This window comes from Dendrobium catenatum, unplaced genomic scaffold (assembly GCF_001605985.2).
Source record: "Dendrobium catenatum unplaced genomic scaffold, ASM160598v2 fragScaff_scaffold_665, whole genome shotgun sequence".
NCBI classification, from domain to species: domain Eukaryota; kingdom Viridiplantae; phylum Streptophyta; class Magnoliopsida; order Asparagales; family Orchidaceae; genus Dendrobium; species Dendrobium catenatum.
In genome coordinates, this window is record NW_021319127.1 from 5,190,373 (window position 1) to 5,207,909 (window position 17,537).

A 17,537-nucleotide genomic window follows, 5' to 3' on the forward strand; every position below is an offset into this window, starting at 1 on the left:
CCCTTTTCATATAGTTTCCCTTCCTAAAAAACTATGGCTTGTATACTTGTCTAAATGAATTTAAAATTATTATAGAAGCTTTCATTGATATATAAATATTTTAAGATAAAATTTGGAATTTGAGTCGAATTATTATTTTTTTAAACCCTTGAGTGGTTGTTGAATCAATTTCTACACCGCATTATTATCGTAGAAAATTGTTTTGAAGGGTTAACTAATTTTCAAGCATAATTGATGTCGTTGGAAAAAGAATTTAGTGATTTTTGTCCTTCCATAGTGTTTCATATATTTTTTCATATTTTTATTTATTGATTTTTAACTTGATTTTGATTTTGGGTGTCAACATTGATGATATTGTGCATTGACATTAGAATTGGTACCATTGGAATCATTTTTGGATAATCTATAGCTTTTGATTTTTATGTCATTTGAAGATTTTGGAGAATATATAGATTCGTAAGCTTTAACCTTCTGAGATATTTTTAATGAGTGTAGACCCCATGAACTACTTATTATCATGGACTTTTTCTAGTGAGGATTATGTCCAATACTCACTTCCAATTGAGGTTTCCTTATGGGCATTTTTTATAGGGGTTTAGAGGAGACCTTATATGTTACTTTCCTCCATGGAATTTTTTTAATTAAATGTAAAATATAATATTATTTGGATAAAAGTATATACCTATTATCTAAAGGTTATAAAGAATATATCTTAGCTCTTCTATTGGATTTGTTAAATATGCATGATATTATGGAATAAATATGACAGAATTATTTTATTCAGGGCGAAGCCTCCTAAAAATTATATTGAGTAAATTGATTCCTATCTCTTGGAAGGCATTTCTCTTGGGTAAGGCATTTAAGTTACCTTTTAGGTTATTAAGAGGGGTGTCAATAAGGTGAGGTTGATTCGTGTCCATTAAGAATGCTAGAAGATTAATGGTTGACTGAGAAATACCTGAAGGATGGTTTTAAATAGTTGCGTTTAAGAGATCCTGACAAGGCTATAGTGAAGGAAGGACTTTGGCATGTGTTGAGGAGGTAACCTTTACTAGCTAGATTATGAGTTCCTTCATTGATGGATTTTTTATCATATATTGAGATTACATTGAATGAATCCAATGGATTCTAATATCAATTCATTTAAGATAAAATCATTTTTAATGAAAAAAAAATTGGTTTATGATATTTTGAGTATGACTTCGTTTGCGATATTTTTCTTACTATTTTATGAATCAAATTTTTAATATAAAAAATTCAAATTAAAAAAAAAAATTGTACTGAAAAGCTACTTTAGAAAGTAATAAGAAAGCTGTTACAAATAAAGCCTGAATTTTTTACCATGAACTTTAAAATACCTAAATCTACTTTTAGATAGATGAATAAATATAAATTATATATGCATTATATAATCCTAAAAAAAAATTAATTTAAAGTTAACCTTTAAATTTTCTTATTCAGATGAGAATATTCTGACCATTTTTTTATATAATATATCAAAATTGTAATTAATATAGTTCATATTGATTTATTGGTTGAAAATATTAACTATTAACTAAGAATAAATTTAAATTTATGTGAATTTAATTTAAATGACCTAAATGTAAAAAAGAAAAAAAATCCGAGCCGGGCCGACTTTCTTTTATCGGCGACGCACGTACAACAACCGTACCCTGCTACTCTTACCCCATCCTCCCGTGTACGTTCTACCATTTTTAACAAATCTTGAAAAATAAAAACAACCCCACAAAAACATCAGCGGAAAATTGTAAAATTCTCACTGCTCGTCTTCTTCCCACTTCCACCTCTCGTGCTCGAGCCCGCGAGCACCCGACCTATACGTCGCCTCCAATACTCCCAACAGCACCTGGGTTTTTCCGAAACCCTAGTACTCCTTCATGGACCAAAACGACGCCGAGCTCGACTTCCACGCCGCCGACTTCCACCAACTGATCGACCAGCCCGGCATCGAGATGCCATCCCTCCACGAGGACGAGGCGCCGGAGGCTCCGGTTGAGCTCTCTTCGCATTTCGACGAGGCCGAGTATGGAGAATCGCTTCAGGGAGCTCCCAATATGGGCAACCCGCCCCTCTCCTCTTCTGATGATGTAGCTCCAGCTTCTGAACCTGCGGATGAAGTGGTTTTAACCGAAGAGGTTTCTGCTAGTGTGGCTTTGGATGCTGAGACGATGATTGCGGTAGATGATACCGTGGTGGCCGCCATGACTGAAACGGGGAATACCGTCTGTGTCGCGGTGGAGGAAAACTCCACGGTGATGGTGGAAGTGGTGGATAGTGGCCCTGTTAAGCGGAAGCGAGGGCGGCCGCGGAAGAATCCTGAGGCGAAGGCGCCGCCGCCGGTGAGGAAGAAGGAACGGGAGGATGTCTGCTTCGTTTGCTTCGATTCGAGGAATCCGAATCTCGTGGCTTGTAACAGGAGGTTTCTTGGCTTTGTTAGGCGGATCTTGTTTGGAATTTTTTTAGTTTTATTTTTGTTTTGATGCGTTGGTTTTGTTGCAGAGGGTGTTACAAAGCTTATCATCCTACTTGTGTGAGTCGGGACGATGCTTTCTTCCGTTCAAAGGGAAAATGGAACTGCGGTACTGTTCTGATTCCACTATTCTTTTCTCGCTTTGCTAATTCATCATTCGCATTGCTTTCCCGATTTTATGTGTGGTTTGGATAGACCTTCATGCAGTTGGAAGTGGGTAGTGCATATTATTAGTTAAAATAGTTTGTATGCATACATTTTTATTCTTGGGATTCTAGTAACTTTCTACACTTGATTCTTGGTTGTTCTGATTTGGAAAGCTTCACTGATGTACGTGGATGATTAATGCAGAGTTTTAGTTTGTATGCTGTTTGATTTCAATAAAGAATACCGGCTTGAAATGCTTTTTTATAATGTGATGCTAAGACTAATGAAACATGGTGGTTAACTAATGTGGAAATTAGAGAGGATTCTAAAGACACTAAGGATCAAGCTTATGATGCCATGTCTACATTCTATGAGTTTTATGGTTATATTTGGAGTTCAGATAGATTTAGTGAAATTTTTGTGATGATGATGAGCTATTCTACTAAAACTCAAATAGTGAATGGTTGCTTCAGGTGAATAGATGGGCAAGAGAAATGAAGGGATAGGAAATAAATCAAACTTTCTTTTTAGAAATCTGGGATATTGTAGTCAAAGTTTTGTTGTAAGTTGTTTGTGTTAACTGTTATTGATATCTCTTAGTAGGATAATTGAGTTCTTTCCTCCCTATCTAAGGGCAATATCCGAATTCTGTGGCCTCTAAAATTACCTCACTTGTCTTCTTTAATTAATTTATGATTGCTATGATAATTTAGGACGTTGGTAATCTGGATTAGCCTTAGTAGTTTAAGTGTCGGTTTGATCACTGAACACTTTTTAAATGTTATTTCTTTACTTTTAAACTGTAGTGACTCTTTTGTTTGATTACTGTTCTTGAATATTGATGTATTTTGTCTTTGTATAACAGGTTGGCACATATGCAGTACCTGCCAAAAAGCTGCTCATTATATGTGCTACACGTGCACAACTTCTTTTTGCAAAGAATGTGTTATTGATGAAACTAAATATGTTTGTGTAAGAGGAACTTATGGATTTTGTCAGAGCTGCCATAATACTGTGACTCTGATAGAGCTAAACAAACTTGCCTTTGAGAAGAAGGTTTGCCTTTGATCTAGTGATTGAGATGTACTCTTATTTTTGATGTCTTTTGTTGTCAATTAATTTTATGAGTGTTTAGTTGGTGTTTGTAATCTATTTTTTTCCCTTGAAAGGAACTTTGTTGAAAGTAATTATTTGTAACAAGCCAAAGATTGGCATACACATAAGCATTATAGGCACTTACAGAGAAATATGTAACTTTAAAGGTTGAAATTAAGGATTTTGTGGAAGAATGAAAACTAAAATAAAGGCACTGTTTGTATCTGGTGTACTTTGCATGCCATTATTGGATTATTTTAGTTAATGGGGGCAATGAGGCTTTATATTTCTTCATGAAAAGATCACCGTATCAAATGAATTATTATTGACAAAAAGAAAATTTTCACCTCTATCCCTAAATTGAGTACCATCAATACTTTTCTACCATAGCTCACTTTATATAGATTAGTTATTTTTGATTCATTTGAACCAGTTCTTTGTACTACCATTAGCATTAGCTATAGACTAAACTCTCATTATTCGTGTTCAGTGCCAACATCTGTCTTTATCATGATTCTTATTAAGAGGTGCTATTAAGTTTAACCATTTGAAAAACAAATAATCATGTTCTCATTGGCATACCCATTTCCTTTGTAGGTTGCCTCATTAATCTTAGCCTTTATTTTTAGTTCCCTGAAATAACTCAAGGCATACCTCATTGCATGCCTCAAACAATTGAGGCATATGCCTCTTTGTACCACTGTACATGTAAGCCTCAAGCAGCATTACATGCGCCTTACTCTGAGGTATGCCTCAATTTATGCAATTTTAAACTAGGATTTTTATACATTTTCTCCCATTTCTGAAGGTCAACCTAAGAATTTAATGGTTTGTGACTTGGGGTGATCATGTTATTAAAAAGAGTACACGTTTTAGCCAATGTTTAAAATTGCGTATTCGGGTATTGAGGCGTTTTTTATTCGTGAGGCTAGGCGTAAACCTCAAGGCGTTTTGAGGCGTAAGCCTCAAGATCAAAAGATTGCGTAAACATAAAGTGATAAATTTTTTATATACTAATGAGTGAATAATAATAAACATAAAAAAGCATACGATATTAAGTGAAATCAAAATATCCTAATAATAAGACAACATGAAATATAGTTCAACTCAAAATTCTATCTTTCCTAAATCCAAGTATTCTTTTCATTAACATATAATTCAAATTTCCAAAAATAAATAGCAATGACATATCACATAAGAACTCATAAGTCATCAGCGTTGTCATCACTAAGGGTTCTTCATTTGAATCATCATTATGATGAACTGCTCTCTCCCCTTCCTCCTCTCCTATAGAGTCCAATGTCGGGCATTTACTTCAAGATTTATGTAAGTTTTAATATATATAGCGTGAGGCGAGGCGGGCCTCAACCAAGTTGAGGCGCAAGCCTCATAAAAAAAACTTGTGGCGTAAGCATCGAGGCATTTTTTACTGGAATTGCGCAAAGGCGGGCCTCAAGGCGAGCCTCATATTGCGCAATTTTAAACCATGGTTTTAGCTATCTCGGGTCTATTGTTCAAAGTGATGGTGAAGTATATGGGGATATTATTAGTTGAATTCAAGTTGGATGGTTGAAGTTGATGAATGCATTGAACCTGTTATGTGACAAAAAAGTATGTCTCAAACTTAAGGAAATTTCTATCATAAGGTGGTGAGACTTGCCATGCTTTATGACGCAGAAAGTTGGGCATTAAAAGAGAAGCATACAATCAAATTAAGTGTTGCAAAGATAAGGATGCCCAGGTGGATGAGTGGTTTCACTCTTAAAGAGACATAATGCAAAACGAGTAGATACATGAAAAGGTTGGAATAACTCCAGTGGCAGATAAGATTAGAGGTATTTGCCTTAAATGATTTGGTCACATTAAACATCGGCCTTCGGATGATTTAGTTAGGAGAATGGATGTATTAGATTTGACTTATGTTAAAAAAGATAGAGGTATACCTAAAAAGGCTTGGTCAGAGAGTTTTAGAAATGATATTTTTTATAGATTTAAATAAGAATTTGACTCTTAACAATACACAATGAAGGAAAGTGATTCATATAGCCGACCCCACATAGTGAGATAAATGCTTGATGTTATTGTTGTTGTTGTTAGACTTAACTCGATCAAAATTCTCCTATATATGATTATTAATCAAATTTGAACGCTGTTGTAAAATGGACGTGAGCCTTGCCTTCTTTTATGTCAGCTTGAATGAGTTAATTTAGATGGAGCAAACATTTGGTTTAGTTGTTTATAGATAGAATTACATATTTTTACTTTAGAAGTTATAGATGCACTTACATAGAGCCCGGGTACTTGGTTTGAAATTTTTTTGCTAAGCTCTTGCCGATATTGGCCTATGTTTGTGCTTAAACAGAGCCCTTGAGCTTGTTCATAAAACTTTTGTGAAGCTCTTGCTGATATTGGCCTACGTAGTAGCACTATGGATCATTCCATCTTTATTAGTCATGCAATTTTATGTTGATATTATCATTTTTACTGGGAGTGAAAAAAAGTCATCTTTGAGGCAACAAACCAATTGTACACTTTTTTTTTTAACAAAAATCTTGGATGATCAAGACATTTTTTAGGTTCATTTTACTTGCAACAAAGAGGGGGGTCTCATTTTCTTTGAGAAAATATGTTATTGATCTTATTGGAGTGTTTGTCATTATTGGTTGTGAAGAAATTGTTTAGGGGAAATTTAATTCAAATTTTATTTATTTGAATCATTATATATATATATATATATATATATATATATATATATATATACACACACACACACTCTCTAGGAGAATAAATAGAAAAGAAAAATCATTTAATCTTATTGATTCTAATAATTATATCCCATGCATCATAGAATCAATCCCACGAATCTTGGTGTCAGAAGAGGAAATCTCCAAATGTAGCCCATGGTTGCATCCCACAGATTGTAGGGGTGTCAATATTTCACACGACCTGAAAACCCGACTCAAACCTGATTTAAATTCTGGGTTAGGGTTGGCTCATTTGGGAAATGGGTTGGGTTTGGGTTTAAAATTCCGACTCGATTGCAAATTCGGACCGGGTTCGGATCAATCCGAAAACTCGAGATCAACTCAGAACCGACCTGATTCCCATCCCACATAGCATCGCGACTTTCCTGCGACCCCGCCATGCGCTCAACCGTTCACCCTGCGGCCTGTGCTCTCATTTGCCCCGTGGTCTTCCAATATCGTCACTGTCGCTCCAACCTCGGCCACAACAGCCCCCTACGACTATGGCTTGCTTCACGTTTACGACATCCTGCCCAAGTTTAACAAAGAGTTAAAATATCGATTGCTCCGGTCTCAATCTATGGGTTTCTCGTTGCGACGCTCTTTCCAATGGAGGATTCGGCGCCCATGCCACCGATCTCACCAGAATCGTGCTGGATTCCCTCATGTCTTTGATACAACAGGGCTGGACAAGGAAAGGAGGTTAAGGGGTGGGGCCCAATAGTGAATTAATACATTATAGTAAGAGGAAATCAATTAGGAAAACCTTTTATAATGAGATTCCTTCCTAATTAAATTATTTTCAAATTAAGGAGGGAGATACATTAGGAAGGGGCCTGAATTAGGAAATCCTTTACTAATGAGATTCTTTTCTAATTGAATTATTTTTAAATTAATGAGGGAGATATATTAGGAAGGGGGTTGATTTAAGAGGGAGGGAGAAAGCCTATTTAAGTCCATAATAGGGTTTATTTTGTTCTTATGCAGAATTTTGTTATTAGTGTTGTAGTTTTCTTTTGTGAGGGATCCTAGCGGCGTCTAGGGTTTGGGAGAGAATATCCTCCTCTCAAAAGAGGATCAATTGTATCTTGCTTCTTGTTATTTGATTTCTTAGCAATAAAATTCTATTATTTTGATGAAATTTATTGTTGTTCGTTGATTTTTGTGGTTCAAGATGTATCAAATTGGTATCAGAGCATATTCCTGGACCAAAATCTAAGCTTTTGTTGTTGATTTATGTTGTGATCTTCCTTATCATCCTTTGGCTTCTGTTGTTTGGAGGGCATAACCGCATCAAAGTTGCTATTTTTCGTTGGGAAGACCTTGGTCCGGAACCAATGGTCGGAAAAAGAGTTGAATCGTTGGAAGAAATGTTGGAGGGGAAATAAGGCAACTACTAGCGGAAATGAGATCAATAAATGAACGTGTTTCAACGATAGAAGGAAGGTTTGGGAACATGGAGGAAATTATGAAGCGGGTGTTGGAGCTTCATACTAAAAAGGTTCCGCCTGGAGCAAGAAGAAATTAGAAAGATGGCATGCTGAGAGAAGACAGGGAAGTGGAAATTTTAGGGGAGGAAACACCCAATTTGGAGCCTATTCCGAGGAGGATGGGTAGGGAGTAGGTAGGAAAGAGGGAATGAGAAGAAGAGGACAAACGAGCTGGATTTGGAGGAAGAAGGGGATATGAACGGCGAAGGAAAGATGAGGAACCATGGAGGGACCACCCTGCTCACGCCATGGGAGGTATGGTGGGGTGGGGGGAGGGGTATTTGAAGGAGATGACGCACATGGGTGGATATACATGACGGAGAGATATTTTAAAGTGAACAAGTTGATAGAAGATGAGAGATTGATGGCCGTTGCTCTCTGTCTGGAAGAAATGGCACTGGCATGATACCAATGGCGAGAGGCGAGGTACCCAATCCGTTCGCGGGATGAGTTCATGGAATGCTTGTTGGAGCGCTTTCAAGTCCAGCGGGATGTGGATTACTATGAGCAATTCTTTGCTTGACATAGGAGGGCACTGTGATGGAGTATCAAGAAAGATTTGAGTTTCTATTAGGATGTGTATGGAGGTTATCAGAGGCATTATTGGAGAGCAATTTCATGAAAGGCCTCAAACCAGCGTTGAGGGCAGCAGTACGGGTGGCAAGACCCCGTGATCTGGGAGAGGCGATGGAGTTGGCACAAATGATTCAGAATAAGAAGGCACTACAGAAGAGTAGTAAAGGAGGTAGTGGAGGAGGCTTTACTGCATGACAACCACTTTCCTGGCACCTAGGGTACACACTGTACTAATTAAAAGGGAGACGCCAAAGGATGATAGTTCGGGATCATGACTAAGAGGAGATTTCAAGAGGCTGATTGAGAATAAATTATAAAACAAGAGAGCAAAAAGGCTATATTTCATATGCGACAAGAAATTTACTCCAGGATGTAGGTGTAAAAATCGCAGATTGCAGGTTCTCGTTGTGTGTGATGGGGAAGAGGTGGATGAAGAAGAGGAATCGAAGGAGAAAGAAGAGGAATAGGAGCTTGTGCATTTGGAGGTGGCAGAAGTTTCATTGAACTCTGTAGTGTGATTCAACCCGAATCACACTATAAAGGTAAGGGGGCATATAAAAGGAGGGCAGTGTCGATCCTGGTGGATAGTGGCGCTACTCACAACTTCATATCAAACCAGGTAGTAGACAAATTAGGGCTGAAATTGGTAGATACGAGAGGGTTTGGAGTGCTGATGGGTACATGAAAAGTAGAGAGGAGCAGAGTGATATGTTAGGGTTTGGTGGTAAAGCTGTAAGGGATCCACATCCGGGAGGATTTCTTCCATTGGAGTTGGGAAGTACTAGCTTGATCATGGGCATGAAATGAATACAGACTTTGGGGGAGACCAAGGTGAACTGGAAGGCTTTGGCTATGGAGATTCAGGTGGAGGGGAGAAGAGTGGTAATTAAGGGAGACCCTAGCTTATCAAATGCAATGATTTTGTTGAAAACCATTGTTCGTTCCCTTCAAGAGGGAGGAGGATTCTTGGTGGAGCTTCGGAGTCTGGAGGGAGGAGAGATAGAGGTTGAAAAGGGCATTCCCGACGTTGTCCAGCCCTTGCTTTAGCAGTTCAGGGAGGTATTCTAGCTTCCTCAGGGATTGCCACCCCCATGGGAGCACGAGCACTCTATTGTTCTTAAAGAGGGAGTTTCGCCCGTTAGTGTTCGGTTCTATCGATACCCCAAATCCAAAATGACGAGATTGAGAAATTGATTCAGGAGATGCTTGGAGCTGACATCATCTGGCCTAGTGTGAACCCCTTCTCAAGTCTTGTATTGTTGGTAAAGAAGGATGGGAGTTGGAGATTTTGTGTAAACTATTGTCCTTTGAATAAGGAAACAGTACTAGACAAGTTTCCTATACCTGTCATCGATGAGCTGTTAGCTATGTTGCACCGATACTCCTATTTATGAAGGCGTGTTGTATCCGATACACCAATACACGGATACGCCTCCGATACGCCACCGATACGTGTCGGATACGCCAAAGCCGTATCCAATTAAAATACTATTTAATTTCAAAAGGACACACATATCCGATACGCGTGTCCATTGAAAAACAAAAATAAATAAAAAAAAGATGCGTTGTATTTACTTCCGCGACTGTGAGTAAGGTTCTCTCATTTCCAAGATGGATTTGAGTCTCTTGATGATATGAGAATATTAGAAATTAATAATCTTTCACTTGACGAGCCTGAATTAGAAGCTATGATATGTATTTGAAGATGATATAGAAGTTCAAAGACAAACAACTGAAGAAGCTAATCATATCATTCCTTCTATTGAATAGTTGAAACTTCATGTGCTAGACAATTTATGTTTATGCTTTTGTTGTTGTACTAGACATTTAATACTAGACATTTAATACTTATATTTTAATATGATAAACTAAAGGCTACAAATGATGTTTTTTTTTTTTTTTTTTGTAATTTCAAATATTATGCTTTGATTGCTTTCTTAATTTTTATGTATGATTTATAAACTATAATGCCGTGTCCGCGCCGTACCCGTATCCTATTTTTTTAAGAATTGACGTGTCCCGTATCCGTATCGTGTCGTATCCGTGTCGCCGTATCCGTATCGGTGCAACATAGGCTGTTAGATGAGTTGCATGGATCTGTGATTTTTTCCAAGATCGACTTGAAATTCGGATATCATTAGATTAAAATGCGACCATGAGACATACACAAGACAACTTTTCAGATGCACGAAGGGCATTATGAGTTGTTGGTGATGCCGTTTGGCATCACTAACACACCGGCCACCTTCCAATCCCTGATGAATAGGGTATTCCAACCCTACTTACAAAGGTTTGTGTTTTTTGTTTTTTTTTTGACGATATATTGGTGTACAACTGGTCCGAGGGGGAGCATTTGGAGCATCTAGGAGTTGTGCTGTCGACCTTAAGGGAGCACTCTTATATGCCAATAAGAAGAAATGTTCGTTTTTCTAGCCCATAGTGTAATATTTGGGACATGTGATATCTTAGGAGGGAGTTGCAGCGGACCAGAGTAAGATTGAGGCTATGCTTAGATGGCCCATAACCAAAAATATGAAGAAACTGAGAGGTTTCTTAGTTACTCATCAGCTACTATCAAAAATTTGTGAAGGGATACGGATTAATAGCAAGGCCTTTGTAGAACAGCTCAAGGAGGATAGCTTCAAGTGGGAAGAATCAGCCACCCAGGCTTTTGAGGAGTTGAAGAAAGTTATGACCAGTGTGCCAGTAGTAGCACTTCTAAATTTTAGCTAGCCTTTTATTGTGGAGACAGACACCTTGAGTTTTGGGCTAGGAGTGATACTTATGCAAAGCCAGTGGCCAGTGGCCTATTTCAGTTAGGTGGTGATGGCCCGAGCCAGTCTCAAATTAATCTACAAGAGGGAGCCTCAGTTACCATTCTCTGATGACGATTGTGCTGGCCATTTAGAAATGACGACCGTATCTTCTTGGAAGACATTTCATTTTCAGAACGGACTAGAGAAGTTTGAAGTATTTGTTGTAGCAGAGAATGGTAACTGAGGAGCATTAGAGGTGGATTTCCAAGTTATTGGGTTATGATTTTGAAATCTAATACCGACTCGGAGTGAAAAGCAGAGCAATAGATGTTTTATCCAGGTGCATGGGGGAACCTCAGATGATGGCATTGTCTGTGCCTTTGGTGGTTGACTGGGAAGCACTGCGAAGAGAGAGCGAACAAGATGCAGGTCTGAAGAAAATTAGGGAGGAGCTGGCAGGAAACAAGGACAACCATCCATGATATTCAGTAGTGGGATAGAAGTTGCTTCATGAGGGGCGCTTTGTGCTTCAAAAGACCTCTTCTTATATTCCATGCTTACTCCAGGAGTTCCATGGGATGGCTATTGGGGGACATGTGGGGATCCAAAATACATATCGTCGGCTGTCTGCATAATTGTATTGGGAGGGTATGAAGAAGGAAATCAAGAAGATGGTGGCTAGCTGTGACATATGCCATAGACACAAGTTTTTAGCAATGTCCCTTGGAGGGCTCCTCCAACCGTTAGCTCTTCCTGAAGAGGTGTGGGAGGAGGTGACCATGGATTTCATTGAAGGGTTGCTCATGGCAGAAGGATACACTACGATTATGGTGGTAGTGAATCGACTGAGTAAGTATGTCCATTTTATTCCCCTTCGCCACCTGTATACTGCAATATCTATAGCGACGATTTTCATGAGGGAGATGGTGAGATTACATGGGATCTCGAAATCGATCGTTTCAGATCGAGATAGGATCTTTCTGAGCTAGTTCTGGAAGGATTTGTTCAAGATGCAGGGGACCGTTGTGAAAAGAAGCACTGCTTATCATCCTCAAATTGACGGGGAGATAGAGGTTGTCAATTGTAGTGTGGAAACTCTTACGGTGCTTTATATCAGGCACACCCAAGTTGTGGGCAAAATGGTTGGCATGGGTAGAATATTGGTATAACATTTCCTATCATTTAGCAGCTTAGACCACACCATTCAAAGTGTTATACAAAAAAGATCCGTCGCACTTGATATATTATGGACATGATAACACAATTGTGGCGTAAGTAGAGCAATATTTGGATGACAGAGATAAAATATTGGTAGAACTGAAAGGGCATTTATTGAGAGCCTAGCAAATTATGAAAAGTAAAGTAGATGTACTAAGGAGGGATATTCAGTTTGAAGTGAAGGATATGATTTATTTGAAGCTCTACCCCTATAGACAGAAATCTTTGGCACAAAGATAGAATAATAAGTTATCACCCATAGATTTTGGTCCTTATGTGTAGTGGAGCGCATCGGGGCCGTGGCTTATCGCCTACGTTTCCACCATCGTTAGCCATCCACCTAGTGTTTCATGTGTCCCAGTTGTGGCGGACAATAGAAGAGCATATTCCATCTTCTTTACTTCCCCCAACCTTGATGGACGACATGGAGGTGTTGTTGGAAACATTAGAGATCAAAGGAATGCGCTTGGGAGTAATAGGAAGAAAAGAGGTGTTGATCAGGTGGAAAGACCTACAAGAGCATGAGGCCACGTGGGAGGATTACCAGATTATTCTACAGCAGTTCCCTACATTCAACCTTCAGGAAAAGGTGGTACTTTTTTGGTGGTGGTGGGAGGGGGGGGGGAGTATTGATACGATAGGGTTGGACAAGGAAATAAAGGAGGTTAAGGGGGTGGGGCCCAACAAGGAATTAATACATTATATTATGAGAAAATCAATTAGGAAAACCTTTCCTAATGAGATCCTTTCCTAATTAAATTATTTTCAAATTAAGGAGGGAGATATATTAGGAAGGGGGCTGAATTAGGAAATCCTTTCCTAACTGATTATTTTCAAATTAATGAGGGAGTATTAGGAAGGGGGTTGATTTAGGAGAGAGGGAGGAAGCCTATTTAACTTCATAGTAGGGTTTATTTTATTTTTATGCAGAATTTTTTCTCGAGTGCTGTAGCTTTCTTTTGTGAGGGATCCTAGCGGCGTCTAGGGTTTGGGAGAGAATATCTTCTCGAAAGAGGATCAATTATATCTTTCTTGTTATTTGATTTCCTAGCAATAAAATTTTGTTATTTTGCTGAAATTTGCTTTTGTTCGCTGATTTTTGTGGTTCAAGACATATCAGTCTTTCTGGTTCTCCACCGATCAATTTATCTCAGAGCTAATTTTTCATCGAGGAAAACACTTCTGGTCTTCCACCTCATCCTTCGACGAGCACGACCTCACTTGCACCGATATCCTCAGGTTGATCGATTCCCAATCTTCATGGAGGAAATCTAGTGGCTGGGATCATTTCATCACGCTTGGTTGCATAACATGCTGGGAATGGCGAATGGGAATGAGGTTAGGCTAGGTTAACTCAGTAACCAGTCAGGTCGGGTCTGTGTTACAATTTCTGACCTGTTTGCAAAAATTGGTCTGGTCAGACAGTTGCGGGTCAATATCGGGTTCGACCCATCCGATCTACAACACATTTTTGACACCTCTAATGGATTGCTAACCTGTTAAAGCCGCGGGCCCTCTCCTTGCCGTGTGATTCAACACTTCCCCTCAAGTTTGGTTGTACAAGTTGCACAATCTTAACTTGCAAACAAACTTATCAAGTATAGTACCCGATAGTGCCTTTGTTATAACATCGACAAGTTGTTTATGAGTTGGGGTATATACTACTTCAATTTCTGAGTTATCTATTTTCTCTGATATAAAGTGTCAATCAATGGTAACATGTTTTGTTTTGTCATGATGTATGGTTTCTTGGCCATGCTGATTGCGGCTTGATTGTCACATTTCAATCTACAATCTTTATTCCCAGTTCAATCAATACTTGTCTGATTCAAATACCTTTACAAATAGTAACTGTTAATGCTCTCAGTTTAGATTTCACACTACTAGAAACAACATATTGTTTCTTGCTTTCCATGTCACTAGGTTTCCCCACACAAATAAATAATATCCTGTGGTCGATCAACTGTCAACTTGGCTTCCTTCCTAATATACATCAAAATAAAGGATCAATTTCCTATCTTCATTTTTCTTGAGTAATAGTCCCTTTCCAGGAGTGTTCTTGAGATATCTCAAGATTTGATATGCTGCCTCAATGTGCTCATTTACAGGATTACTCATATATTACATCACCATACTCATAGAAAACCCAATATATGGATGAGTGTGGGAGAGGTATATAAGCTTTCCTATTAGACGTTGATATCTTTCTTTATCTACTGGAACCCCCTCCTTTTCTATCCCAAGTTTCTTCTTAGGATCTATAAGTGTACTGGTTGGTCTGCATCCCAGCAGGCCGGTCTCCTTTAGTAGGTCTAAGGTAGACTTGCATTGGAAAACAAATATACCTTTGCATGATCGAGCTAACTCCATACCAAGGACATATATAAGTGATCCTAGATCTTTAACTGCAAACTCCTTGGATAGAGCCTATTTGATCTTCATTATTTCCTATTTTTATTTTTCTTGAATAATAGCCCATTTTTAGGAGTGTTCTTGAAATATCTCAAGATTTGATATACTTTCTTCATATGCTCATTCACAGGATTACTCATATATTACCTCACCATACTCATAGCAAATCCAATATCTATACGGGTGTGGGAGAGGTATATAAGCTTTCCTATCAGACATTCATATATTTCTTTATGTACTTGAAGCCCCTCCTTTTCTATCCCAAGTTTCTTCTTAGGATCCATATGTGTACTGGCTGGTTTGCACCCTAACAGGTCGATCTCCTTCAATAGGTCTAAGGTATACTTCCGTTGGGAAACAAATATATCTTTGCTTGATCGAGCTAACTACATACCAAGGACGTATCTAAGCGATTCTAAATCTTTAACTGCAAACTCTTTGGATAGAGCCTGTTTGATCTTCATTATTTCCTATCTTCTTTTTTATTGAATAATTGCCCCTTTTCAGGAGTGTTCTTAAGATATCTCAAGAGTGCTCCTTTACAAGATTAATCATATGTTACTGCACGATACTCTTAGCAAACCCAATATCTGGACGGGTTTGGGAGAAGTATATAAACTTTCCTATCAGATGTTGATATCTTTCTTTATCTACTGTAAGCCACTCCTTTTCTATCCCAATTTTCTTCTTAGGATCCATATATGTACTGGCTGGTTTGCATCCCAATAGGCCGGTCTCTTTCAGTAGGTCTAAGGCATACTTGCGTTGAGAAATAAATATACCTTTGCTTGATCGAGCTAACTCCATACGAAGGAAGTATCTAAGTGATTCTTGATCTTTAACTGCATACTCCTTGGATAGTGCCTATTTGATCTTTATTATTTCCTCTATATCATTTCCAGTAAGGATGATATCATCCACATATACAATCAATACTGCTACTTTGTTTCTCTATAATTGCTTCAAAAAGAATGTATGATCTGCCTAACATTGTCTAAAATCATGGCCTTTTACATACTTTGAGAATCTTTCAAACCATGCTCTAGGAGACTACTTTAATTCATATAAGGATTTTAGCAGTTTACACACTTTGTCCCTTCCATAAAACTTCTGAATCCCCGTTGGAATCTCCTTGTAGACTTTTTCTTTCAGGTTCCAAGTCAAAAATGCATTCTTGATATCTAGTTGATGTAGGGGTCAATTTAAATTTGCTGCTAAGGAAAGAAGAATCTTGATGGTGATGAGGTTTGCAATAGGAGCAAAAGTTTCCTGATAGTTTATTCCATAAGGCTGAGTGAATCCTCTTGCAACCAGTCTAAGCCTCTCAACATTAACATCCTTCTTATGTTTTATGGTGAACATCTATTTGCAGGTCAAAACTTTCTTTCCTGGTGGGCGATTTGTAATTACCCATGTTTGATTTTTCTCCATGGCCATAGTTTCTTCTTTAAAAGCTTGTCTTCTTCCTGGGTGATTTAAAGCTTTCTGAATATTAGTCGGAATTTGAACATCATCCAATTTGGAAAGAAAGACTTGATAAGTGTCTGTCTGCTATAAAAGAGAGAGTTTTCGATTGTATGCTTGGTGCATGATTATTTCTGGCCATTTAATGTCCATCTCCTTTTGAACTTTCTTATTTTTTACCTCTGTATGAATCTCTATAGTTGCTGAATCCATTGTAGGAGATTTGATAGGTGCAAGATGTGTCACATTGCTCTTCATATGCTGATTTTTCTTTCTTTTGCTTGAGTATACATATTGTTATTACTTAATTACTGCTCTTTATAGGGATTGATTAGGACTTATGTGTAGAGGTAATAGGTCTGAAGGTGGAGGTTGAGACATAGGAGATATACGTTAAGAAATACTCGTGGTTTAGATTTCTTGTGATATTTGTTGATTTTGACTAGACTCTGTTTGGTTGTATAATAAGGAATTCCACTCATAAGTTTGAAATTCTCCTCTCTCCCCGTGAATTTTAGAACTAATGAAGTATGGGTTATTTTTAAAAAAGGTGACATTCATGGTTTCAAATACCTTCCTAGAAGTAGGGAAAAAAGTATTTGTAATATCTTTTTGTCAAGAATAGCCAATAAAGATGCTTTTTTTTTGTTGGGTCAAGCTTTTGCTCCTATCTTATAAATAGATATGAAAAACGTAGAGTAGCCAAAAACTTTAGGGGAAGATTTGATGATATGAACTGAGCATGATGATAGGCTTTGATTAGAGTTTGTTTAGGTGTTTCAAATTTTAGTAGGTAATTTATTTATTAGGTATGCAACAGTAAGAATGGCTTCCCCTCATAGATATTTTGGTACTTTTGTAAATAACATAATAGATTTTACAACTTCCAGGAGTTGCCTATTTTTCCTCTCAATTAGCCCATTTTGTTGAGGTGTATACACACATGAACTCACTTGTATTATCCCTTGGCTTGATAGGTATTCTCTCATGATAGAATGAATGTACTCTATCCCATTATCTGACTTTAAGATTTGAATTTTTTGTATCAAACTGGTTTTGAATTATCAATTGAAATGATTTGAATATCCTTTCAATTTCAGATTTTTCCTTCATTAAAAACCCAAGTGAGTCTAGTATGATCATT

General features: G+C 37.8%; 1 protein-coding gene across 1 annotated transcript in view; it reads left to right on the plus strand.

The window, feature by feature from the left end:
• Positions 1-1,777: 1,777 nt before the first annotated feature.
• Positions 1,778-17,537, plus strand: part of LOC110094955 (zinc finger CCCH domain-containing protein 19) — a 63,530-nt gene continuing 47,770 nt past the window's right edge. The window contains exons 1-3 of the mRNA XM_020820348.2: positions 1,778-2,440; positions 2,521-2,600; positions 3,504-3,694. Of these exons, the coding sequence (XP_020676007.1) occupies positions 1,899-2,440; positions 2,521-2,600; positions 3,504-3,694 (813 nt within the window). The 5' untranslated portion in view covers positions 1,778-1,898. The remainder of the gene's footprint in view (positions 2,441-2,520; positions 2,601-3,503; positions 3,695-17,537) is intronic.